Source organism: Loxodonta africana, chromosome 2 (assembly GCF_030014295.1).
Source record: "Loxodonta africana isolate mLoxAfr1 chromosome 2, mLoxAfr1.hap2, whole genome shotgun sequence".
In the NCBI taxonomy this organism is placed as follows: Eukaryota; Metazoa; Chordata; class Mammalia; order Proboscidea; family Elephantidae; genus Loxodonta; species Loxodonta africana.
The window spans coordinates 145005795-145033773 of NC_087343.1; the positions used below are offsets into that span (position 1 = coordinate 145005795).

Consider the following 27979-nt stretch of genomic DNA (forward strand, 5'->3'; position numbering starts at 1 on the left):
ACCAGAACTTGGTTCAAACTACCAGTTGCCATCAAGTCAGTTCTGACCCATGGTGATCTCATGTGTGCAGAGTGGAACTGCACTCCCTAGGGCTTTCAAGGCTGTGACCTTTTAGAAGTAAATCACCAGACCTTTCTTCCGAGGTAGCGCTGGGTGTGTTCGAACCACCAACCCTTCCATTAGTTGTCAAGCGCATAACCATTGCTCTGTGCAGGGAATCCCAGAACTTGGTTCAGCTACTTGAAACATAGTACATTAATATCCCCTTCCCTTATAGCATGCCTGAAGTGGTCTGAAGGAAATGGGTGGCATTTTTGTATGCTAGATTTTTTATAATCAGTGTCCTATTGAATCCACAAAACAATCAAATGAGATGGGTACAATTATCATCTCCGTTTTGCAGATGAAGAAAATGGGGCTGCTAGAGGTACATTTTCTTCTTGTGGTCATACACGATGAAGCCAGGTTCCGACGCCAGTCTGTCTGGACACAGACAAAGCTAGAGTTCTTAACTGCCACCCTGCGTTACTTCCTATTCGCACATGTGGCTGCCTACTAGAAGGTGTGTATCCCAATCTCTCCTCCCACACTATCCTCAGGGAGTCTACGCTTTTTGTTGTTACTCACACCCTGCTAGGCAGTGACTGACCCAGCCAGATGCCACCAATTGCCTCCAAGGAATGGTTCTTCTGCTTTTTAGTGGTTTAACCTTCAGCATAAACAAGAGAGCAAGTGCCAGATACTATCTACCATGACCAGAAAATGTTTATGTTTGTCCTTCCCCCAACAACTGTGACCCACCCAAGGATATTAGAGATCATTATATATCCTCAGCATGTCCCTTAGGATCCAGGGCAGATCGGAAATCCTGATGTGGCTGGTAGTCTCAAAACACAGCGTGTGTTTCCCCGGAATACTCCCAAGTGAAAAGAAGGCTAGGGAGGCTGAAAGACAGGAACGTAAATGTAAACACACTCAGCGGGGGCCTGAGAGAACACTGGGTATATAGAGGGCTGCTCCAGAGAAGAGGACCCAAAGACAACTTTAAAATAAAGTCAATGAGCTCATTTAAAAACTTGTTGATGTTCATGGTAAACAGGACGAGATTTGTAGCATCTCATTGTAATATCCCCCACTGTGTTTCGGAGAAAGGGCAAATATCCTTCACTGCTTGGACTTCACTGTGAATATACACAGGTCATACTGGTCATCATTCATACCACTGGAGGAGTGAGAAAATGCAGGCAAATTAATAAAAATTCGCATTCAGCCTGGGAATGCAGCTAGAGCACATACCACATGGGTATCTGAGATCATCACCTCCACCTGGCCAGCCTCCCTATCCTATTCCTTTTCATATGCTGCATTTGGTTCTTATACAACCAAAAAAAATCGGTGGTTTCTATGGAGTTGATTCCAACTCATGGCGATCCCATATGTGTCAGAGTAGAACTCTGCTCTGTAAGGTTTTCAATGGCAGATTTTTTGGAAGTAGGCTGCCAGGCCTTTCTTCTGAGGGACCTCTAGTTGGATCTGAATCACCCACCTTTCAGTTAGTAGCCAAGCGAGTTAACTGTTTGCACCGCTTAGGTACTCCTGTCATACAGCAAAAAACACACTGCTATCCAGTCAATTCCAACCCATAGTGGCCCTAAAGGACAGAGCAGAACTCCCCCATGGGGTTTCCAAGGAGTGGCTAGTGGATCTGAACTGCTGACCTTTTGGTTAGCACCCATATCACTTAACCATTGTGCCACCAGGGCTCATATAGCAATACATCCTAATTCAGGTCTTAAAGACAAGCCCTTTATCCCACACTCCACCACATGAATCCCTTGGCTATGCCCCCTGTGCTCCTGCAGAATGGTACAGAGACCCCTCTTGTGCTGGGTAAACGCTTCAGAGCAACTTCCCCTCTGTTATTTCTCTGTGTGGTATCTGCACAGGATGTTTTGACGTGGACTTGAAGGACCAAGGCCCAGACACATTGCGGCTAGTTGTATAAAACTTCAACGAGACACACTTGATGGATAACTTATTTCTAAATAGCTGCCACCACAGCAATCTGCGTACACAGTATCAGACTTAGCGAAACAGTGAACATGACAGAAAGCGGGCTGGACCCTCATCCCCAACAGAAGGAACGCCCAAGGGATAGATTCCGAGACGTGAAGCAGAACATGGCCCAAACTCAGCAACTGCAAAGCAGGTACAGCTGTCAAAAACAAGAAGAGACTGGATCTGCTGAGGGAAAAAAGAAAATAATGCAGAAGGGTGAGCCTTCTAAAAAATAATATAAAAATCTGTCACAGCCAGTGAATTCCAAATCAAGGAAATTAAAGAAAACAATAGTTTTCAACTCTGCAAGGTTGCTTTTTTTTCTTTCAAAAAACAAAAATAGTATATATTTATCTTTATATCAATACTGATTATTTTTTTAAAGTCTGCTTGTAATGGTTCTAAAGCAAATGGAAGAAATGATGAAGTAAAAGAACTGAACGTAAGATTTCAAAGGGTGGCTTGAGAAGACAAAGTATTATAATGACATGCGCAAAGAGCTGGAGTTAGAAAACCAAAACGGAAAAACATGCTCAGCACTTCTCAAGCTGAAAGAAGTGGAGAAACAAATTCAAGCTTCAAATTGCAATTCTGAAGGATTCTACAGGCAAAATATTGAACTACACAGGAGGCATCAAAAGAAGATGAAAGGAATACACAGAGTCACTGTTACTAAAAAGAATTGATCGACCTTTAACCATTTCAGGAGGGATCTTGTGATCAAGAACCAATGATATTTAAGGAAGAAGTCCAAGCTGCACTGAAGGTACTGGCAAAATACAAGGCTCCAGAACTGATGGAATACCAATTGAGATGTTTCAAAAAACAGATGTAGCAGCAGAGGTGCTCACTCATTTATGCCAAGGAATTTGGAAGAGAGCTACCCGGCCAATCAACTGGAAGAGATCCATATTTGTGCCCGTTCCAAAGAAAGCTGATCCAACAGAATGAGGAAACTATAGAACAATATCATTAATATCACCCACAAGTAAAATTTTGCTGAAGATCATTCAAAAGCGGTAGCAGCAGTACATCAATAGGAACTGCCAGAAATTCAAGCTGGGTTCAGAAAAGGATGTGGAACCAGGGATATCATTGCTGATGTCACACGGATCCTGGCTGAAAGCAGAAAATACCAGAAAGACGTTTTATGGATTATCCAAAGACATTTAACTGTGTGGATCATAACAAATTATGGATAACATTGCGAAGAATGGGAATTCCAGAACACTTAAGTGTGCTCATGCAGACCAAGAGGCAGTTGTTCGAATGGAAAAAGGGGATATCATGTGGTTTGAAGTCAGGAAAGGTGTGCATCAGGGTTGTATCCTTTCACCATACTTATTCAATCTGTATGCTGAGCAAATAATCCCAGAACTGGACTATATGAAGAAGAACGGGGCATCAGAATTGGAGGAAGATGTGCTAACCACCGGCTATATTCGATGGCACTGGGTTTTTTTCTTTTTTGTGTGTGTGATACGCAGATGACACAACCTTGCTTGCTGAAAGTGAAGAGGACTTGAAGCACATATTGATGAAGATTAAAGACTACAGCCTTCAGTATGGATTATACCTCAATATAAAGAAAACAAAACAAAACCCTCCCAACTGGGTCAATAGGCAACATCTTGATAAAGGGAGAAAAGATTGAAGTTGTGAAGGATTTCATTTTTAACTTGGATCCGCAATTAACGTCATGAAAGCAGCAGTCAAGAAATCAAAAGATGCATTGCACTGGGCAAATCTGCTGCAAAAGACTTCTTTAAAGTGTTAAAAAGCAAAGCTGTTACTTTGAGGGCTGAGGTGCATCAGACGCAAGCCATGGTATTTTCAATTGCCTCACATGCAAGTAAAAGCTGGACAATGAATAAGGAAGACCAAAGAAGAACTGATGCCCTTGAATAATAGTGTTGGTGAAGAATATTGGATACACCATGGACTGCCAGAAGAATGAACAAATCTGTCTTGGAAGAAGTACAGCCAGAATGCTCCTTAGAAGCAATGATGGCAAGACTCTGTCTTATGTCTTTGGACATGTTATCTGGAGGGACCAGTCCCTGGAGAAGGACCTCATGCTTGGTAGAGAGTTAGGGAATAAGCAGAAGACCCTCAGGGAGATGCATTAACATAGTGGCTGCAATGACAGGCTCAAGCACAGCAACAATTGTGAGGATGCTGCAGGACCAGGCAGTGTTTTGTTCTGTTGTACACAGGGTCGCTATGAGTTAGAGCTGACTTGAAACTGCCTAACAACAACAACTACGATGGTTAATGTTATGTGTAATCTTGACTGGGTCATGATTCTCAGCGGTTTGGCAGATACTGATCTGACTGCTCTTCCATAATACAATATATCATAGTCACTTCTATGATGTGATCTGATGTGATCAGCCCATAAGTTTTAAGGAGAGCTTCCTCAGGGTTGTGGCATGCATCTAATACATATCATTTTGGCAAAGCTAGCTTGCTTGCTCTGGATCCTGCACCTGACTCATCATCATACGACCTCTGGTTCTTGGGACCTGAGCCAGCAGCCACCACTTGACCTGCAGATTTAGGGATTCGCCAGTTGTGTAGCCCATGAACCAGCAGCCATCTGACCTGTCGATTTTAGGTTCGTTAGCCCCAGCAACCGCGTGAGTCAGGAAAAGCCCCCAGCCTGATGCCTGACCCACGCATTTGGGGCTTGCCAGCCTCCACAACTGTGTAAGCCATTTTCTTAAGATAAATCCCTCTCTTTCTCTGTCTCTCTCTCTCTCTACGTGTGTATATATGTATATACACGTATGCTTCACTGGTTTTGCTTCTCTAGAGAACCCAGCCTAAGACACTGTTCAAATGCATTTTCATTATGTATTTTCTTTGGCATTGACAGATGAGAAAAACAGAGAGATTTTTTACTAAAATACTAATGGGAAAGAAAGAAATTTCTATTCAAGATATATTTCAACGATAGCATTAAAATTTGCAACATTACCCACAGGTTCAAGCAGTAAGCTGAAGCTTTAAATCAGTTTAACCTAAGAAATATATCTTAAGCTATTCTGACTTCAAAAGAGTGACAGTAATTCACACTCTTTGATATAAGAACTTTTTTCCAAGTTTGGGATAATTTACCAAAATGCAAACTGGCCTGTGGCAAGTTTTCAAAATGAAAACCTTTCTTTGTTTTAGCTACTCCATAGCTAAGACCGCAAACACTAAAGTTTTTGGTCAATGGCTTTGTTTGGGTACAGGTACAAAAGTACTAGATATATATTTGAAAAAGCAGAAGGTGACTATTATAAATCCCAGTCACAATTTTTGTATATTATATGCATGCCACTTTCATATTTAGCTTAATCATTATTTTTCAATATTTTAAATAGTATGTGACTATGAAAATAAGTCTATCGCTAGGATATAATTTCTCCTTAGCCACACAGTAAAAAAAAAAAAATCAAAATTTAAGGATTAGCCTTAACCATCTTTATCATGATGGTAGACACTATTCTAAGAAAAAAAAAATCCAAAATCAAGAGTATAATAAGGATATCATACTGGTTAATATCTCCTCCCAAAAACTCAGTATATTTACATAAAAACTAATTTACAAACATTGCACAGAATTTTTTTAGAACACCAAAAGTTCCTGATAGAGGAAGACTAGCTCCGTAACCAAGCAATAAAAGCTACGTACCCTAATCTCATTAGTCAAATTACTCGTAAGCAACCCCATCTTAACACCCACTGGAAAACCATTACAGATAAATACACAATTGGGTTAAAATAATCAGACTATTGAAGCAAGTAAAAAACACATTACTGATGTAGAATACTGGCCGTTAGAACTTGTCCATATAATTCAGTTCAAAGTTTACAATGTCTGAATCCCAACAAGTCCTGTAAATTCAAAATACAAAGTCCAAAGCTCATCCAAGAAGAACACATTGTTCCAAACTAGAGACTGACATAATGTAGACTTATTTAATGATTATTTGAAAAGAAACAGAAGATGCAAAACTCTCTTATAAAAAGAAAGCCCAATCACTGTACCAAGCATACTTCAAAATGTCACTTGTCATATTTACATAAAAAATGCTACCCGATTCATTCAAGCAAACATAATGGTGAAGGTTGGGGGTGGTGCATACTAAATAAAACCCTACTGAGAGGTAAACCCTGTCCAGAAAAAGAAAAGAATAAAAGCCCTTTTATTTAAATGCGACGTAAACCTACAATGAATATGGACAAAAAAATGTTACCAGTTACAGTCCTCTATTCGTGTGCCTTTGTTTACTACGTCTTGCCCTTTCAGCAGTGGTTTCATACCAGAATTTTCCATTACCCAAACTATTCCTTTGTTTACTTTTCAGAGTGCCTAAATTAACTCTTTTAGTCACCAGGGTCCTAATTAGTGACTGCATGTCGTCAGCTGTGACCCTGATGCCTGAAGGAGTTAACGATGCTCAGAAAAGGCCTTGCTTGCAGCATGCAGCCATGCCTGTGGTAGGTTTATGAGAGGAGGCGAGAACGGCCATTTTGGTAAAAACTGTTAGCCAGAACATTATAGTACTTTAGCACTAGCTTACAGATCCTTTGCTTACAGATCTAAAACCTAACAGTCAAAATGATCACTTATCTCCTAAGATAGCGAACCTGCCCACAGGGAGAGGCCAAGCTAATTCAGTTTGTGTGTATATATGTGTATATATATGTATATATATAGCCTGTCCTGAACAGAGATAAGCAGTTTCTTTTTCAAAAGCAAACACACACACACACACATATTTTAGAAAAGTGTTTATAAACTAATGGACTCTGTTGGAATGCCCATCCTTTTTTTGTTGTTCATTTTCATAAGCCTGATAAGGAATTATATATATATATTTTTTATATATATATATATATATAGCCTGTCCTGAACAGAGATGAGAAGTTTCTTTTAAAAAGCAAACACACACACACATATTTCGGAAAAGTGTTTATAAACTAATGGACTCTGTTGGAATGCCCATCCTTTTTTTGTTGTTCATTTTCATAAGCCTGATAAGGAAAAAAAAATCATCATTGCTTCCCAAATCCCAGAGAGGGTGGGCTTCAATTCCTCCCCTTCCACCCAGCAAACACTGAAACAGCTATGAAAAACCAGCAGCTGACACCTAAATAGCCCTCACCACATGCCAGGCAGTGTTCTTGCACTTTACAAATATTAACTCGTTTAACCCTCGTAACAACCTGATGAGAGAGGTACTCTATATTCCCCATATTACAGACAAGGAAACTGAAGTACAGAGAGATTAAGTAACTTGTCCAAGGTCACACAGCTAATTAGTGGCAGAGCTGGGTCTGAGCACAGACAGACTGGCTCCAGAGGCAGTGCGCGAAATCACGAGGCTATGTTGCAAAAACAGTAAACAACCCAAGGAGAGTGTGACTGCTCAGTTCATCAGGAAAACTAACAGAGAAAAATTTCAGCAATACTACTTTTTACAGTTTCCCATAAGAAAAAAGGACTGGGAACATTTGGGGACAAAATGATCTTCCAGTACTGCTTTCACATTGTTTTATATAAACTTTAATTATTAAACAGAGATACCCTTTCACAAGTCTGGTTAGCCAATATTTAGAAACCAGTATCATGAAGAAATAAGGGTATAGGAGACTACAGAGAAGCAAATTCCTAGATTTACAAATAAGTACATTACTAAAAGCACTAACTGGTAAATTGGACCTAAATACTCCAGAAAATAAACCACATCAGTTATTGGACAAAGTGGTTTGTAAGCAACTTAAAATGAAAAGAGTGATAAAATCTTTTGGAAGGTCAATGCGACAAACTATCAATTGTCTTAACTAATATCCTTTACCTCAGTAATTTCTCTCTTGGCAATTTATCCTTAGGAAATCATCAGAGATACAAAAGTTCATGTGCAAGGTTACTCATTATAAAAATTAATTTAAATAGGTTATTTTTAATTTTCTCAAGTGTACAAAAATAAGGGAAATAATTAAATTGACTGCATCTACACGATGAAAAGAATTGCAGCTATTAAGAATGTTTAATGGCATGGGAAAATCAATAGAAAGTTACACGAAAAGAATACAAAATCTCTTTAAAGAGATTTAAAGCCAATGCCATATCCATCTCTCTCTTTATACAAACATAACACAAGTAATAATTATCTCTGGGAGGTAAGATTAGACTAGTTTATATTCTTCTTCATAGTTTCCTATGTTTTTTTTAAAAAAAATTTTTAACATGAATAGTTATTAATTTCATAATCTGAAGAAAAAAACTTTTAAGAGAAAAGACATTAGATCATGGAACTTAGAATGCTTAAAATCATAAGCAAATCAGTTTCGTTTCCATCTTGGATACCATTAATAGACTGGTAAATCATGAGACTGCAGTTGACACAAAATTGATGAATTTCAGCAAGGAATCTGCCAATCCCTCATGGCATTCTTATAGACAAAACAGAGAGATGTGTGTTGGCTGATAGTTCAGCATTTGTAGATTTGTTATTACTTAAAAGGCTGTACCAATATCATAGGTGAACAGACGACTAACAACACAAAAAAGCCTACTACTTCTGAGCTCTGACCTTGGCAATGAATGACTTGGGTATGGGTTCTAAAGATACACTTTTCAAACTTGCTGCCAGCACAAAGCTGGGAAGAAGAGTTAAATGGGTCATTGACAGGTATGCAAACCTAATACTGACCATGTTTCTGGAGCAGAATTTAGTACCAATTTGAAACCTTGAGTCTTGCCAATTCTACAGACAGTCTGTACACAGGATTTTCCAAACCTAAACAAATGTTTGTCAAGTGAACAGTGGAATTATGATTCAATCAATCCTGATGTGCTGAAATGCTGATCTGAAACCAAGATGCTATTTGATCAAGTTAATAAATGTGAGCCACACATTCAGTTAAAATTATAAGTTTACATGTTAAAAATGAGAATAACTTGGCAACAGTTATTGTGAAGCACTGACCATTTTCGACTACTAAAAGTCAATACTAAAGTGTTTTGATGAAGGGGGGTTACAAACCTCATCTGAAGGTACCAGCTACATTTCTCACCTTCTCAGATGAAGAGGGGGTTCAAGAGAACAGAGTAAGTCCAGAAGAATGTGATCAGGGATATGTAAAGTCTGATCAGAGATACTCAAACAAGCTGGAATGATTTACCCAAAAGTGCATCTAAAGTGACCTAACTACTGTTGAAATTTTTGCTCTGCCATTTCTTGAAAGGGGAAACAATTTGTTCTGTGATACTAGAAGTTACAATGTATCTTCTATCTCTAGGGCTCCACTGAAACTCTTCATCAAGGTCAGCAATGATCTGCAACTTGCCAAATCCATGAGGCACTTCTCTATACCATATCAACAGGCCTCCACAGGATTCAAGACACAGCGCTGTGCCCTCCTTAAAACACTATTATCTCTTGACCTCCCCAACCCTAGGGACAACTCATTCTTGTTTCCTTTGTCTAGTTCCTCCTTTATTCAACCTCTAGATGTCTGAGGTTGATCAATTCTTGATCTTCTTTCATCTCCTCTCTTTCTCTTCTCTCAGTGATTTTATCAATTTCTGTGGGTTTAAACATCCTCTACGCTGATAACTTCCAAATTTAAATTTCCATTACAGGTCTTTCCTCTGAGCTCCAGACTCTCACATGCAATCATAAGCATTTCAAGTGTATTATGCCAAAACAAGGAGTCCCTAGGTGGTGCAAATGTTTAACACATTTGGCTGCTAACCAAAAAGTTAGAGGACAGAGTGTACCCAGAGGCACCTCAGAAGACAGGCTTGGCAATCTACTTCCCCAAAATCAGCCATTCAAAATCCTGTGCAGCACAGTTCTACTCTGACACACACGGAGTTGCCATTAGTCATAATCTACTCAACAGCAACTTCCTTATGGAAACAAACTCCACATCCTGCCCTTCAATTTGAGTCTTCCCCCAACTCGGCATGGACCCTGGTGGTTCAATGGACTCAGCATGATGTATTCAAGTTGTTCAAACCAGAACCCCAAGAATCAGCTTTGCATCATCCATTGCCCTCACATGTCACATCCAACGCTCTAGTAAGTCCATTCTACCTCCAATATCAGTCTGCAATCAGACCTTTTCTCCTCATTTCCACTGCTGCTGCCCACGCCAAGTCAATGTCACCTCTCACTGCGATGCGGCTTGCCAAGATCCTAAGAGGCTCCAGACCATTCTCCTCAGAGCATCAAAAAAAGATTTGATTGAATATTAAGTCAGATCATGATTCTCCACTACTTTAAACCCTACAACGATTGCCCCCACTGCACTTTGCAAAAATTCAAAAACCCTTAAAATATATGTCAAGACCCTTCAATATCTGGACTCTGCATGCCCTCCAACCCCATCCGGTACCGTTCTCCCCTTGTGTGGGCCACACTGCTTTGTTCACATTCATTTAAACATAGTAAACTGCTTCCAGCCACCAGGCTTTTGCACAGGCTGTCCCCATAAACTCAGCCAGTAGTGTCTACTTCTTTTCTTTTATGTCTCAGCTTAAATGTCACTTTCTCAGAGAGTCATCCCCTGATCATTCTGTCTAATGTGAACACCCTCAGCCCCATTAAATTTCTACCTCAGCCCTTCGTATTCTTTTTATGTCAGTAATCACAGCTTCCGAGAATTTTATTTGTTTTTTTTACTTAATTTTTGTCTCTCTCTTTAATTGCACTCCCTTGGAGTGTCAGAAGGGGCCTTGCCGTCTTATTCCTCATTGTATTTGCTTAGCTCAAGAGCTTCTTAAAAGTTGAATAAAACCAGACTTCATGGCTTTACAGACAAAATAGAGAAATGTACAAATGTGTAAAATTAATAAAACCAGGCTTCACCTCAACATGTGGAAGCATTTTCTAAAAATAAAAGTGGTTTATCAACGGAACAGATGTAAACTGACAATCCTCAAAAGAGGGTTCTAGCAGAAACTGGGTGACCACTTTCATCACAAGTGACATTAACGGAGTTGCCATGCTGGGTGGGATATTGGACCAGGTAACCAGAAACACAGGTTCTACTTTTACGACTAGAATTCTTAAGGAGTTTCAGGTTACAAATATACTCCAAAAATAGAAAATATTATTTCCTGAGCAAAGATTCTTTCTAAGACAATTCCACAAAACCACTTCATATCCTTACCAAATGTAACTTCCCTGACGTTAAATCAGTGCAGGCTCCCTCTGGCTGTTCTGCCAGGTTTGGCTGGGATGATGACAGCCCACAATGCCCTTCTCTCCAAGCTGTACAAAACGTGGTCCACAAATAGGCTGGAAGCTCAGGCCAACCCACTTGTGGTTAAACCTAAAGTTCCACTCTTCATTCATTTGTGATGCTGCCCTGTAAACACACCAGGATCACTTTATTTAGTGTCACGCCTATTAATAATGCAGCGATCCTTACACAGGCAGGAGGAGAAAATTAGTCTTGAGTGATTTTGTTACTACAGTGTACCCACGAAGTCGAAGGGACTGAGAGTCTCATTACAACTGATGTAAAGTTGCTGGCAATATAGACACCAGTTGTTGAGCTTAACACCATGCAATGAAGTAATCCAGGTAATTTTTCCACCTCACTATCTTTTGGAGTGTTACAGTCAACCTGTACCTATAATTCTCATTGACCACACAGATATAGCAGGGACCTAAAGATCAATCTAAGATCATTTCTTCTATTCCTGTAGCCTCCTTCATCTTCATCAACCTCCCCCTAATTTTTTTTTAAATAAAAAACTGGCCAATATTTGCTTCTGATCATGCATTTACAATGATATTTCAGCTTGTCAATAGCTTAGATAAGCCTATCGGGTTTCCAAGGAGCAGCTGGTGGATTTGAACTGCCAACCTTTTGGTTAGCAGCTGAGCTCTTAACGACTGCACCACCAAGGCTCCAATGCACCACTAAAAAAAAAGTTGCATAGTGGCATTTTTGACTCATAGTGGCCCTTTGGGACACAGAGGAGAACTGCCCCATAGGGTTCCCAAGGACCACCTAGTAGATTCAAACTGCCAGATCTTTTGGTTAGCAGCCAAGCTCTTAACCACTGCACAGCCAGGGCCCCACTACCCACTGCCATCGAGTCGATTCTGACTCATAGTGACCCTATAGGACAAAGTAGAACTGCCCCGTAGTTTCCAAGGAGCGCCTGTCATTTACAAATAAGCCTATGAGGCCATAAATTTTGACCTTATTTTTCTCCAAAAAGCAAATTTCAGGAAGACAGTGAGCATTTTGGATTTCCAAAAAGCCAGTGATAATTAAAATTCCTTTTCATAATATCCAGTGCTGACAATGCTGTGGAGGCTTAATGTGTGAGGAAGCAGGGAGTGTAAACGCTGACAATCTTCCTGAAGGGCTCCTGCGCAATTCCATTCAATTTAAAATGCAAACTCCATTTGATTCAGCAATCTGACTGCTGGATATTTACCATATGTATATACTCAATCGTTGCTTTTGCTGTGTGCTCTGAAGTGGGAACTGACTCATAGAGACCTTATAGAACAGAGTGGAACTGCCCCACAGTGTTTCTAAGGCTATAATCTTTACTGAAGCAGATCACCAGGTTTTCTCCCTAGGAGCAGCCAGTAGATTCAAACCGCCAATCTTCTGGTTAGCAGCTAAGGACTTAACCGCTGCGCCACCAAGGCTCTTTTGATATCATTTAAAAACCCATTCCCGTTGAGTCAATTCCGACTCACAGTGACCCTATAGGACAGAACTGCCCTATAGAGTTTCCAAGGAGCACCTGGTGGATTGGAACTGTGGACCTTTTGCTATAGCACTTACACAGTATGCCACCAGAGTTTCCTTGATATCACTTAGTAGATTAAAATAAATATGCAAGGATGTTCACTTGAAGATTGTAATGGTAAAAAACTAGAAAAAAATCAAAAGTGCCTATCAGCTATCAACACAAGGCAACTCTCAACACAGGGCTGGAAAAATAAACAGCAATACATCCATAAAATGAAATAATATGCAGGTATCAAAAAAGAATGAGCTAGGTCTTCATATGCTAATGAGGAGAAACCTCCAAGATATGTTAAGGAATAAAAACAAGGTGTGTGTGTACGTTGTTATTGTTGGGTGCCATCAAGTCGATTCCACCTCACAGTGACTCCATATGACAAAGCAGAACTACCCCATAGGGCTGTCTTGGCTGTAATCTTTACATAAGCACATCACCAGGCTTTTTCTCTCACGGAGTCGCTGGGTGGGTTCGAACCACCAATCTTTTGGTTAACGGCTGAGTACTTAACTTTTGTACTACCAGGGTTACTTTGGTGTATATAAAAATTCTGGAAGGATAAATGAGAAACTTAAAAGTGGTCACCTCTGGGAAATGGGACAGAGTATATGGAATGTGTCTATCACTTTTTTAAAAATAATTTTTATTGTGCTTTAAGTGAAAGTTTACAAATCAAGTCAGTCTGTCACATGTAAGCTTATATACACCTTACTACATACTCCCATTTACTCTCCCCCTAAAGAGTCAGCCCGTTCCCTTCTTCCAGTCTCTCCTTTCATGACCCTTTTGCCAGTTTCTAACCCTCTCTACCCTCCCATCTCCCCTCCAGACAGGAGATGCCAATACAGTCTCAAGTGTCCACCTGATACAAGTAGCTCACTCTTCATCATCATCTCTCTCCAGCCCATTGTCCAGTCCCTTGCATGTCTGATGAGTAGTCTTCGGGAATGGTTCCTGTCCTGGGCCAAGAGAAGGTTTAGGGACCATGACCACCGGGATTCTTCTAGTCTCAGTCAGACCATTAAGTCTGGACTTTTTATGAGAATTTGGGGTCTGCATCCCACTGTTCTCCTACTCCCTCAAGAGTTCTCTGTTGTGTTCCCTGTCAGGGCATTCTTCAGTTGTGGCCGGGCTATCACCTGTTTTTAAAACTCTCTGTACCATTTGAATTACGTTTACTACATGTATTTATTGTTATTATATTAATAAGAATAAGAACTATGTGTAGTATTTTCCGCATGGTCTGGGAAGCAGCCACTTGCTCTCCATGGGAGTGGAAAATGAGTTTCCCTTCCTAGTCCTCACAAGGCAAGCCATAGATCCTACCTACTAAGCAGGTGCAGAATGACCCAGAAGGCTTCATGGGTTGCTGAGGCCCTTGCCCTTACACTCACCCACCTCCTGTGTATGGTCTTGATGCACAAATGAAAAGTAATTTTAATTTCTGTTTCTCCATTTTAGATCCATATACTCTTATCTCTCAAAAGCTAACTTGAAAGAAGGCGAGTATCACTTGGAGTCATTCCAAAGGACACTAAAGGAAAATCAGCCTGCTTCCTCTAATGCTATTTATCATAATAATTATACTATTACTAAAACAAAAACAAACAAAAAAGTTTTTCAAATTCAAAGGCTAGTATATGTCATTCTCCTATGTTACATGAGAACCAGGAAGATCAATAAATAGTCTAAGGGGCTTTCTTTCCCAACACAGAACCTTGGTTTTGCCTATCTCAATACACTAAATAACTCTTTTAAATAAGATCACCTTCATAAGAAAAATAACAGGATATTAGTGTTGAAAAGATGAAGTGAAATCTACGTTCAAATGTTCTAGTGCTGAAGACCTTAAATAGTATTTCAACTTTGTTTTGTATTTATTCCATCAGAGAAATACCTTCTCTAACCCCATGGGTGGGGAGGGCAGGGGCAGCAAAAAGGAAATAAAAATCACAGGAAATCATGCTTCTCTGTTTTTCCTATGATTTGACCCTGACACTTAACAGGAGGCTACTCACTGCGTATCAAGTGACCTTTCCAAATTGTATGAAAACAGTCTCCACAATATTTGTGGAGCCCCAGAGTGGTGCAAATGATTAACACGCTTGGCTACTAACAGAAGGCTGAAAGTTCACATCCATCCAGAGATACTTTGGAAAAAATCCTCCCAATCTGCTTCCGAAAAATCAGCCATTAAAAACCCCTATGGTGCACACTGCTATACATTGGGTTGCCAGGAGTCGGAATCAATCAACAGCAAGTGGTTTATAGTATATTTCCTTTGTTGGAAGGTCATGACCTATTAGTATTTACTAAAGTTTGTTTAGTCACTCATTCATTTAGTTATTTTTTGGCTTTACTAATGGATAAACCAAAACCAAACCAAACCCAGTGCCATCGAGTCGATTCTGACTCATAGCGTCCCTATAGACAACAAAGTCAAATGCCTATTTGAAAAAAGTCTAATATCTACTTAGCTGAAAATTTCTCCCATTAAAACAGATTTTAAATAAGCATTTTAACAACAAAAAAAGTGATTTCATTTTTGGTCCTGGATACACAAATAATTTGTGAAAAGAACAAACTATAGCCTTGTGCATTGCGCTGTCTGTGGTACTGAAAAATGACACCAAAGCTGAAATTTACTGAGTTGTGTCCCCACAAAGTCTCCCCACCACACTGTTTTAATTCAAGCACTTCATCCATGACTCGCCTGAACTATCTTATTTTGCCAGAGTGTGTATAAACATTTTATAAAAGGTCACGCCGGCTCGCTTTCCAAGGTTCTCCGTGGAAATGTCAGGGACTCTCCAAGTTTTGTTAAGCAATTCCGGTGGATGAAGAGCCAGAACACTGGCTAGAGCACTCTTTTCCAGAATGCTGTGAGAAACCATACCATGTATCAGATACCTAGACTAGCTAGCTTTCACCACCCAGTCAGCATACCAACAGGCTAAAAATGAAGAGGAAACTGTGATTTTAGATTATATGTTACTTCCAAGGACGTGCTCTAAATGGCAGCCTGGGCCCTGCATTTAGCTCTTTAACTCAAAGCTTATAAAAATATTTGGCATTCATTATAGGAAACCGAGAAGTACTTATTAGCTTAAAACTTATTATGAAAGAAATACAGTTACAGCAATGATGTCAATAAATAAAAAGAAGGACAATTCATCATTTGCCATGTGTACTTGGTTTCGCTGAGTTTCGAGTGAAATATTTTGACAGCAGCATTGCTTCTACTCCTGGATAAATTAGAACATTCCTATTTTTTTCTGGTTCCTGACTTCTAACTTAGGGTCTCCACATTTATTTGGTCCTTTTCCATTTTATGGGAACCCTGGTGTTATAGTGGTTAAGAGCTAACCAAAGGTCAGCAGTTCAAATCCACCAGGTGCTCCTTGGAAACCTTGTGGCACAGTTCAGCTGTCGCTATGAGTCAGAATCAACTCAACGACAATGGTTTTTTTTTGTTGTTTTTGTTTTCCATTTTACATTACCAAAGCATCTCCAATGAGAACTTAGAGCTTTGGCTTGAGGGAAAAATTCTTTGAGATAAAAACCAACCCAAACCCATTGCCATCGAGTTGATTCTGACTCATAGCAACCCTACGAGACAGAGAACTGCCCATAGGGTTTCCAAGAAATGGCTGGTGGATTCGAACTGCTGACATTTTCGTAAGCAGTCAGGCTCTCAACCACTGTGTTAATAGTGAATACAAAAGCTATGTCTAAAATGACTAAATGATCTTGCCAAAGCATCTACTTTAAACTTAAGTGTGGTGGGTTTCAACAGAAACCACGTATTATATTAGGTAATCCCAACTGGAAAAAAAAAAAAAAAGGCAAATTTAACATTTTGTGATGTTTATATTGCTGCGAAATAAAGAACTTCACACTGCTTGTTTGCCTTGGAGGGTCAATCCATCTCCTTACTTTTCTCCCCCAAACTATACAAACTCTAATCAACATTTCTATGCATTTTCATAAAAGAAACAGTCCTCAAAATTAAATAGCCCTCAATAAGTGGAATTTTTTCAAGTGTGAAATAATCTATGAAAATATGATTTCCTATGTATTTTTACAGGTTTCTGTAATAAAGAGTTCTACTATGGTATGAAAATTTTTTATGATACATAATCAACATTTGGCAGCATCGTTTCAATTTCTACACATCATTTCAAAAATCTTTCAATAATTCTTAAAAAGCCAGTGTTTTCAAGAAGATACTTTTTTCTTAGTATTAATACCAGCAATGACATTCCCCATAAATGCTTGCTTAGCTGTGTGCTTTTCAGAAGAAAGAGAATAATAAAGCAGGTGCTTAATTAAAAAAAAAAAAAAGCTAAATTCTCTCATTCCATAGTGGATTAAGTAAACACACACTGGTCTCCAAGTAAAACTTTTTTTTTTTTTAAGTTACTTGACACATTAAACCAAACCCAGTGCCGTTGAGTCGATTTTGACTTATAGCGACCCTATAAGACAGAATAGAACTGCCCCATAGAGTTTCCAAGGAGCGCCTGGCAGATTCAAACTGCCGACCCTTTGGTTAGCAGCCATAGCACTTAACCACTACACCACCGGGATTTCCGTCTTGATACGCTTTATATATATATATATATATATATATATATGTATGTATGTATGTATGTATGCATGCAATTTAGGAGAATCTTTTAGTTTAACCTGATCCATATACTAAACTTTGGACCTATAGAGAAACTGCAGACAAAGAAATGTCCATGTTTCACGGCTTTTGCAAGTGCTAGCACAGTACAGCAAGGAGCACTGCATTCTGGAGATAAAGCTAGGAGGGCAGGGTCTGGTTCCTGGTCTGCTACTATCTAGCTGTGTGATCTCAGCAAGCTATTCACCGCTTCAACTTCAGTTTCTACATCTATAAACTGAATCAAGTGACAAAAAGACCTATTTTGTTTCTTCCAGCTCTGTCTACTGTTCAAGTAAAAATGAGAAAATACACTCACATAATGTTTGTTACATTCTATTACCACTATAAAAGGTTTGAAGGAATCTCAAAAGTCCCGGATCACTAATACTGAATTAAAGGCAAACCTCTGTAAGTTATCTTTAAAAAAAATCAAATACGTGTTTGCCTTGTTTTGCAGTGCAGTTTTATTACATATCTCTGAACATTCACACTTGTTCTAATTCTCACCCTAACTCAACTTCTTCAAAAACATGCTTTTCAAACTTTTTGCAAAACTGAAAGAAAGCAAGATGAAGTAATTTGTCCCTCCTCATTTGGGGCAGGTGTATCTTTATTTTGTTTGGGAAATAACTAAAATTGGCTTTCTTCTATATTTAGTATGTGTTGGTTAATTAATAATTTAATTCTAAATTAATTTAACACATAATCAGTACTAAATTATTTAAATGGGAAGTCTATCAATGCCTTAAATTCAAAGGTACTCCTAAAGGAAAACAGGCTAAGTTTGAGGGTTTAATTACCCCACTAAATGTCTAACAACTGTTCAAAAAGAATCAGAAAATACACAAGCAAGTTCGAAGCCAGAAAACGCCCATCTCTCCAGTTTTATAAAACTCTAGTTATTTTTAATTCAAAAACCTTAAAATTCCTTTGACTGTAGGTAGAGCAAAGTAAAACTGAAAAAAAGACGCGGAAATTTTATACAGAGTATTCTGATATTGTCAGTAATAGCCAAATTTAATAGTTCCTGGCTACGTTTAAAGAAAACAAGCATTTTCCTAACAAAATAGTTCATAAGGGCAGTGGCCTTTGATATTAAATGATATACAAATATAAGTTAATGATTGTAGCTAAGAATCTTTTACACCAAAATGTATACTCTAAACTTACAGTACACTTTTTTTTTTTTTTTAGTTGTTGGGGCTAAGAGGGGTTAGACTTTTCTCATGTCTTGTTTACTTACATGAGCTAGTAACACTATCAACCTATATTCTTCCCTATGCTACATTACAGAAGATGATATAGATGAACACAATTTACCCTACACATTTCCCATACAGAGTAAGGCTAGTGCTAGGTGACCTAAGGAAAACAAATGTGGTGACTTGTTTGAAGAAGTGGACCACAGAGATCTAGTATATCTGTATTCCTCATCATCTGTACCCCAAGTATAATACTAGGCTATGTAAAGAAAACAGGTGAATACCTTAAAGGCTTAACAAAAACATTCCAGAAACTACTATATGTTTGCATATTACACTGTTCGAACTTCTTGAAAGAGCCTTTAAGTTTATTGACATAAAAATACAGCATGCGTCTTCTGTAACCTCAAGCAAGGACAGGAGAGCTCGGAAAAGCATCTGCCGCCTTGTGTTTTGTCCAGGCTGGCTGCACGGCTTTGGGTCATTCATAAACAGCAGACCCTAAATTACCTGTATTTCCCTGGCGTGGTACACAATGATCAGACCGAGCAGGATGATCGTGGAGAGACTGATAAGGCATTTCAGAGCTAAGGAATACAGCGAAGCCTGCAACACAGATAGAAGCACTTTTGAGAAAGACACCAAGTGTCTCTTAACTACTTTCAGGGCCCCAGGGATCAGGCAGTCTCACAGCAAGTGGACTCGGGGAGGGGGACTTGGGAGCCCCTGACTTGGCTTTGTGATCCACAAGATCACTTGGCCTCAGAGAGAAGCCAGAGGAGAGGAGGGCCGGGAAGGCACACTGCCCCCGGGCCGGTCCGAGCCACAGCAGTTTTGGGGTCTCGAAACGTGAGAGTAAAGTTACTCCTGAGTTTTAAGCGCTGCTAGTTGAGAGTTTTTTTTTTCTTTTTTGGTTGAGAGGAGCCTCGTAAATTCACGCACCAGTAAAGTAATGGAGCTTGCTTTTCCCACAGACCCCCAAATCACTTATTTAATGCTGCGAATCGTGCAATGTACCCTTTCTGCTTAGATAACTTTGGCTGCCACGCGAACAGGGTTCCACTCTGGAGTTGCCTAGCTGACTAGGGGAGCACGCCTGAGCCGCGCCCGCTATCTCCGGGGGCACCCCCGATTGTCCTGGGGAGGCTCGGGTTGGGCAGGCAAGGGGGTTACCTCCAGTGCCCATCTCAACCACCCCGCGCCGGCAGGGTCAGCAAGGGTTCCAGCGCGTACCTTGTCGTAGGCGCCCCACGACAGCTCGGTCTCAATGACCATAACCACGATGCCGAACATGCCGAAGATAAGCGCATAGTCGCTGAGCCGCTTGCGCTTCTCGAACAGGGCGCGCCGGTGGCCCAATTTGTAGCCGATATTCTGGTTCTTCTTTTTGCTGGACTTGGTGCCACTGCTGCTGCCGTGCCCGCTGCCTCCGCCGCCGCCACCTCCTCCAGTGCTGCCTCCGCCGGCGGCGGCTCCGTAGAGCGCCAGGTTGTTGGAGTTGTTGTGCTCGGGCTTAGACACTACGATCTCTGGGGCTGAGGATGAGGCGGCAGCGGCGGCAGCTGCAGACGGGGAGGACACGCCGCCACCTGCCCCGACGGATGCAGGGGGCTGCAGGGGCTGCGCCTCGGAGTCCATCTCGTGCAGGTTCCGGCGGGACGCGCTCAAGTTGCTGAGCGGCCGCATGACGCCCCCGTTGTACCTACAGCTGCTCATGGCTATTTCGGTGAAGGGGTTGCTCTCGCGGCGCGCCTGGGGCTGATGGTGCTGGTGGTGCGGCGGGTGCGGGTGGTGGTGGTGGTGGTGTGAGAGCGGGGGCCCGGAGCCCAGGCTGCCGAGGCTGCCCGTAGGACTGGCGGTGGGCTGCAGGCTGTGGCACTGGTGGTATTGGGAGGCGGACGCGGGCTGCTGCGCGTACTGCTGCCGAAGCGCACTGGCATGGCTGGACGGCGTCAGCTCGCTCACATTGAGCTGGCTGCCCCGGCGCGACGAGCAGCAGCAACAGCAAGACGAGCCCGAGAGTGGCGAAGAGGTGCGGGTCCGGAAGGCGCCGCCGGGCGAGGAGGTGCGGAGCAGCAGGGACAGGTTATCCCCCGCCCCCGCCGCCGGGGCACCGGAGGAGGCGCAGCTGTTGCACCGGAGGCATGGGCTGCTGCCGCCGCTGCCGGGCTGCTGGTGCCCGAGGTGCGGGTGGTGGTGCGGGTGCGGGAGGGGTGCGAAGGGCGGGCACGGCTTGTCCTGGCTCTGTTGCTGCTGCTGACAATGCAGGTGTGAGGAGCGCGACGGCGGAGGTGGCTGCTCTGGGAAGAAGCCGCGCTGGAACTGCAATGGGGTTTCCATTTCAGGGCTGTTAAAGCTGCAGGGAGACCAGGCGGTGGTGCACCCTGCGCAATGCGTTATGGTCGGGAGCGGGGACTCCTGCTGCTGGTGCGAGGAAGGGCCCATGCCGGCTCCGGTAGAATCCAGGCGGCGAGTCCGATTGGTTGGGCGCACCAAAACAATGGGCATGACATCACCTGCGGGGACCAAGACTGAGTTTGCGGCGCGCGCGGTTTCGGGGAGCGTGTGTGAGAAAGCGATGGGGAGGAGGGATATGCAGGATGAAAACCCCGGGGACACAGGCCAGGACCAGGAGAGGGCGAGGGTGCGGGTTCCACCTGATGATAAGGAGCGCCCCTGAGCACTACCGGGGATGGGGAGTCCCCAGGCACTAGAACCCCGCTGTAGAGAAAGGAGAAAAGCGAGGGGCGCCCCTCCCACCCGTGCCACCACCCCCGACTAGTGCCGGATGTGCATTCCGGATCACCTGCGCCGGGCACTGCAGCACGTCGGGCCACCCTGGCCATGGGTCAGGCGCGGGGACAGTGCGGAACCGGGGCCACTCCTGCACCCGCATTCATGCCTCGTAGGGCTGCAAAACAGCAGCCCTTTCGCCGGACGCCCACCTCTCCCTCATCGTCCCGCTGAGAGTGGGATGCAGGCTGCCCGCCAAGTAACTGCGGGGGCACCTGCTTTGGGGATGAAAAGTTTGACGAATGGCTACGCCAGCGCAATAGGGCTGGGTGAAACTCTGGAGCCTGAACCCCAGTTTGGCCGCTGAGGGATTAAAGCTGGCCCGACTCCGACGCCCCCGAGTCCAAACTGGCTATGCTGCGCTCTCAAGCGAGTGCGCTGCGGCGCGAAGAGGGTTAACCGCCTCGGCAACCGGGCCGGGGGAGGGTGGGGGCGGGGCCGGAGGAGGGGATCCCCGGCGTCCGCGGGAGGAGCCGGAGCGGGCTTCCCGGGTGCCCCTGGCGGGGGCGGAGGACTTTCCCCGCTGCCGCCAGCTCACGTTTGCGCCTTCTGCGGAACATGAGGGGCTGGCGCCCCCGGCCGCCCCGTCACGGGCTCTCGCGCTCAGACCCTTCGGCGGCCCGAGTGGGTGCGTCCGCGGGCTTCTTCGGCCGCAGAGAGGCGGCGCGTTCGAGGGTCTGGGGGCTGCTCTGCCCGCCGGCTGCCAGCTCTTCTTCTCTTTCTCTTCCTCCTCTCCACCTGCAGCACGGACACAAAGCACAGGCGGGTCACAAATGCGCAAACACTGAGCATCTTTGCCAAGCCCTGACTGCGGCGGCGGGTGGAGAGGGGCCGGGCGTGGGTTGATTCGCACGGGTAGTTACAGGCTGGCTGAGAAATTATTAATAATGATAGCTCGGGCTGAATAATCCCTGCTTCGGGACAGTGCTGGAGTTTGGTATAATTATTATTTATTCATTTACTCACTAATAAACCAATAAAATTTAAATTTTATGTCTCACAAATACCCAGTGCTACGTTCTATTAAGCGATATGCTACCACAAAGCGATAGGGGACCTGTTCAAGGGTTCTTTGATACTGCTCCATCTTAAGTCTTCATCGTGTGTATCTGTGAATTGAAATTCCCTTCCTCCCCCAAAAATGAAAGAAACTGGTCAACTGAATATTTGTTTTCATTTTTAATTGCGATTTTTAAGTATGATTGTTAGGATAGAGATTATTATAATGGCTTAGATAGACTAAAAAATTAAAGTGAAAGCGGATCACCTTCATTAGGTGATTGGAATTCTCGGCTGGATCCAGTTTCCTGATATTCTACTCGGCAGCTGCCCTAAAGTTGCTTACCTGGTACCTGCTTATAAGTGTGTGTGGGTGTAGGTGTCTGTCTGCGTTCCACCATTTATTTCATTTATGTCCAAAATAGCAGTTCACAAATTGCTCCTTTAGAATCATGAGGCTCATTGAATCTTTGGGACAGTGGAGTAGATGTTGCATGAAATGTGGTGAGCATGACTGTTAAACACAATTCTGTGAGTAATTTTAAAATTCAAGTTTTCAAATTAAGAAAAGTTACTCACTTTCTGGTCTGAAACAAAATCCAGCTCCAGCAAAAATCTATCAAACATTTATTTACCCTTTCCAATAAATTATTTAGCCACCTTCCAGTTGCTCTTTGTGACAGAGTGAAAATGTCTGATTCATTCTTACAAATCTAAATATTTCAGAGAAATGTCATCATGGTAAAGTGATTTTTCCTTAAGCTTTCGTAAATTTACGTGAAAGATTACATGGAATCTCCTGAAAATGTCTTAATAGCTGTTACCAGCATTAAATTGCATATATAAGGTGCTAGAATTACTAAAATGTCTTAAGAAAAAAAATGCCAACATCTCTGTCAAAACACTTTCTCAAATAGCAAATAGACGGCTTCAACCAAAGGTTCCACAAACAATAGGAAAAAAAAATTATTGTGTCTTTTGCCATCTATATCTCTATGCCTTAGTATGAACTTAATTGCATTAATGGTGCCTTTAATTTGCTTTACTGCATTAATTCTGTAGAAACAGAGTGCTTGCTGAGATTTATGGCAACACTGCATGGAGCTCCCACTGCTCTCAAAAGGGATGCACACGGAGGATGGGATGCACAAAGTATAGAAGAAAATGGAAATTTAGTCCACATCATGACAGGCAACCAGAATACCAAAACTCAGGTTAACACTGCTTCAGCCTAGCCCATATTTTGAAAAAGCTCATAAAACAATTTAATAATGTGAAAATCACTGTAATTAGGAAGAGAGAGGTGATCAAGTCAATGAAACATTTATCTTTCTATTAGGAAATCAACTGATCACATAGACTCAAAAATCATCTTATTAGTAAATGTCTGTATTTTGGGGGTGTGATAATCCTCTATGAGTATTCTGACATGAAAAAGCCCAAGATGTCCCAACAACTTTGTGTTTCATTTTTAGTCTGAATCATTGTAACATCATTGTTCAGCTCAGCTTATAATATTAGATTATGACAGAAAAAAAAAACCAGAGGCACATTGAAAAAGTTCTCATTTTTGTCATTTTTCTTTACAAATGTACGCTTAATAAATTAATTTTAAGTGTATATGTAGACTTTTAAAATATGTTTGCCACAATTTTGCGTTTTTGCTTTATAGAATTGTAAGATACATGAAAATGCAAGGTTAAGCCAATTAACAAAGACAATATTCTTCCATGTGTAATATTCTTCCACACAGTTGGTAGTTGTTTATATTTGTGAGAGTAAGGAGGGAAGGAAAGAGGGTGGGAATGAAGTACGGTTGAAAGAACACAAAACAAGGGCAAGGGACCTCCCGTGATAACTTTTCAGGAAATCACATTTGCTTCTTTTTCTTCCATTATGGCATGTACAAGTGCTGGAATTTCCCTCGTTTAACACCAGAGGTCATACTCATCCACAAGATGCCTCTCAAATCTAATCAATTTAATATCTTTATTTCCATTATCATTTTAAATATACATATATTACCAGGCTTTTCTTATGGCCTAGAACAGTTGCTCTCCCATATTTGTTTTATTTCAAGCTTGGAAACATGCACACACACATAACACTCCCACAGATAAAAACACACAAATACAGTCTTAGAAAAATGGCTTTCCCAGACCATGGGGACTTGGGAAAAACCTCAGGCTGTTTGCACTCTGATTCCTTATTTTATTCAGATGTAGGTATGCCATTGTTTATAATTCTGTTTTTATGGGAATTACCTGCCTATGCTATCTGTCTTTGCTGTCGTGTATAAAGCAGGAGCCTTGCACGTGGGTAGTTTTGGTGTATTTCCAAAAGCAGTGAAAGCAGGCGAGGTAGCGGTCCATAACATCTGTTTCCCACACTGAGGGCTCTGAGGGAAAATTTTGTGTGGCCGATAAAGTAAACGTTTTTCTGAGATTTACTCTTTTTCTTTATTCAGGTGAGTACTCTGAACTTAGTTTCCTTAGCTGTAAAAGCAAGTGATGAATCAGGATGATATCAGAGCTGTTTGCCAACTCCAAAAACAATTCCATGTTCCCTGAGACGTAACAAAAGGCCACAATAACACCATTATTCTCAAATCACATATTATCCTAACTTCATAAGAAATGTACTATATTTGAAGAAAACATTAGAACAATAATTATATATATTCTTTGTACTTATGCATTATGACTATAAAGTATCAGGACTTGAATGAGCTTATTGATGAGAGTCTTGTGAATTTTTAGCAACACATCTGTTATTCAGGAAATAATTATCATGTTGGGGCTTATCCATGAATTTCATTAACTTTTAAAATTTTTTTCTACTCTCATCCTTGTCTCCTACCATCTCAGCTAATTAGCATATCCACAGAAATCTCAGTGGTGCCAGGAAAAGAGGGGGAACTTAAACTAGTTTTGCCAGTAGAATCGAACTTGTATTACATAATTAAATAGGTGAATAGACTGAAATTATTGACTATGCTATATCTTTTTAAAGTGGCTTATGGATTTCATGAACAAATCTCTTGGCAGCCAGAAACACACATCCAAATGTAGAAAGTCCTGAAAAACAATCATAAAGGACAATACATTCTAGTTTAAAAGCACTCTCAAATATGTTGTTTTATTTGCATCACACAACAAATCTTGTGGAAGGCAGTAAAGGTTTTAAAATTATCTCCATTTTACAGGTAAGGGCAATGCCTAAGATGCAGCGCTGGGGGTACACAAGATCACATAGCTAGTGAGCAGCAATGGGGGATCAGACTTCAAACAGTCTTCCGTGTCTGTCTGTTGAGTCTCTATCACCAGAAGACAATCTATTGACTCGTATATGATTTCAGGCTTATACTTCACCAATAGTCGAAGGATGGACAGTGGGGGTTATCGTTACCAGTTACTGTCTCACACATGGCCTCATGGACATTTGCTCATTGGTTTGTTTGGGCTTCATTGACTTCATTTGATCAACAGAATAATGTGTGAAGGTATGATACAAAGTGGTATGAAATGGCAGTGCTGTGTGCCAGCAGGTCCAAGGTACCTAATTAGAAGTATTTTTAAAAATGCAGATCCTGACGTATTCAGACAGTCTTTTGCGTATGTTGTTGCCAGCCTGGGCATTTGTTATTTTTGGCAACAACCATAGTAGAAGTTGAAGGCCAGTGAAGACTACTTACTGGTGCTAAGAGAGGACATTTTGTCTTTTTATATAGTAAGAGAAAAGTCGGAGGCTCAAGCTCCTTTCCTTGCAGCTTAGAGGAACTTGTCTACAGTCCTGCAGTGACCCAGCCTAGCTCTTCAGCTCCTCCAAGGCAGAGCTGGCCTTTCACTATTTCTCCCTTTATGCAACATACTGAGTGAACCAGAGAAGGGAAGCCAGGCTATACGCCACAAGAAGAGAGAAACCAGCGTGCCTCACACCTGCAGTAAAGAGTCAGCAAAAGTGGAGCCAAAGATATTTATAAACCAGCCCTAAATATTTAGATCGAAGCTTTCATTCGATGAGCCCCAATAATTCATACTTTAAAGAATTGTTAAAGGAAGGTATGATGCAATGCCTCATCAAAAAAAGGATATCAATAAACAGAAATTATTAAAAAAAAAAAAAACTAGAAATTCAGAATTTAAAAGTACAATAACCAAAATGAAAAGTTCACTAGGGGAGCTCATTAATAGTTTTGAGCTGGCAGAAGAAGTAATCAATGAACCTGAAGATATATGGATAGAGAGTATGCAATCAAAAGATCAAAGAGAAAAAAGAACAAAAAACAAACAGAGCCTCATAGAAATGTAAGACACCATTAAGTGTATCAATATACAAATAATAGGGGTACTGGAAGGAGAGGGAACAAAGAAAGGAGTAGAAAAAAATATTCAAAGAAATAATGGCTGAAAACTTCTCAAATTTTATGAAAATAATTAATCTCCACATGTAAGAAGCCCGTAAACTCCAACTATAATGTTGTTATTAGGTATTGTCGAGTCAGTTCCAACTCATAGCAACACTGTGTACAACAGAACAAAATGCTGTTTAGTCCTGCACCATCCTCACAATTGTTTTGCCTAAGCCCAATGTTGTATACACTGTGTCAATCCATCTCGTTGAGAGTCTTGCACTTTTTCACTGACCTTCTACTTTACCAAGCCTGATGTCCTTCTGCAGGGACTGGTCCCTCCTGATAACATCTCCCAAGTATGTGAGACAAAGTGTCACCATCCTTGCTTCTAAGGAGCATTCTGTCTGTACTTCTTACAAGACATTTGTTCATTCTTCTGGCAGTTCGTGATATATTCCATATTCTTCACCAACACCATAATTCAAAGGCATCAATTCTTCTTCGGTCTTCCTTCTTCATTGTTCAGCTTTCACATGCATATAAGGCAACTGAAAACACCATGGCTTGGGTCAGGCGCACTTTAGTCCTTAAAGTGACATCTTTGTATTTTAACACTTTCAAGAGTTCTTTCGCAGCAGATTTGCCCAGTTCACTGTGTCGTTTAATTTCTTGACTGCTGCTTCCATAGGCGTTGATTGTGGATTGAAGTGAAATGAAATCCTTGACAATTTCAGTATCTTTTCCAATTATCATTCTGTTGTTTCTTGGTCCAGTTATGAGATACGTTGTTTTCTTTATGTTGAGGTGTAATCCATATTGAAGGCTGTGGTCTTTGATCTTCATCAGTAAATGCTTCAAGAGGCAATCGTTTGAACAGAACAAGGGGATACTGGGTGGTTTAAAGTCAAGAAAGAGTTGTATCCTCTCACCGTACTTATTCAGTCTGTATGCTGAGCAAATAATCCAAGAAGGTGGACTATATAAAGAAGAAAGCAGCATTAGGATTAGAGGAAGACTCATTAACAACCTGCAATATGCAGATGACAAACTTTTCTTGTTCAAAGTGAAGAGGACTTGAAGAACTTACTGATGGAGATCAATGACTACAGCCAACTAGG

General features: G+C 41.4%; 1 protein-coding gene across 1 annotated transcript in view; it reads right to left on the bottom strand.

The window, feature by feature from the left end:
• The window catches only part of KCNN2 (potassium calcium-activated channel subfamily N member 2), a 161249-nt gene extending 139181 nt beyond the window's left edge, over window positions 1–22068 (bottom strand). The window contains exons 1-3 of the mRNA XM_010590597.2: window positions 22047–22068; window positions 19949–21231; window positions 19226–19321 (exon numbers count right to left, since the gene is read on the bottom strand). Of these exons, the coding sequence (XP_010588899.2) occupies window positions 19226–19321; window positions 19949–21231; window positions 22047–22068 (1401 nt within the window). The remainder of the gene's footprint in view (window positions 1–19225; window positions 19322–19948; window positions 21232–22046) is intronic.
• Between the last annotated feature and the right edge of the window lie 5911 nt (window positions 22069–27979).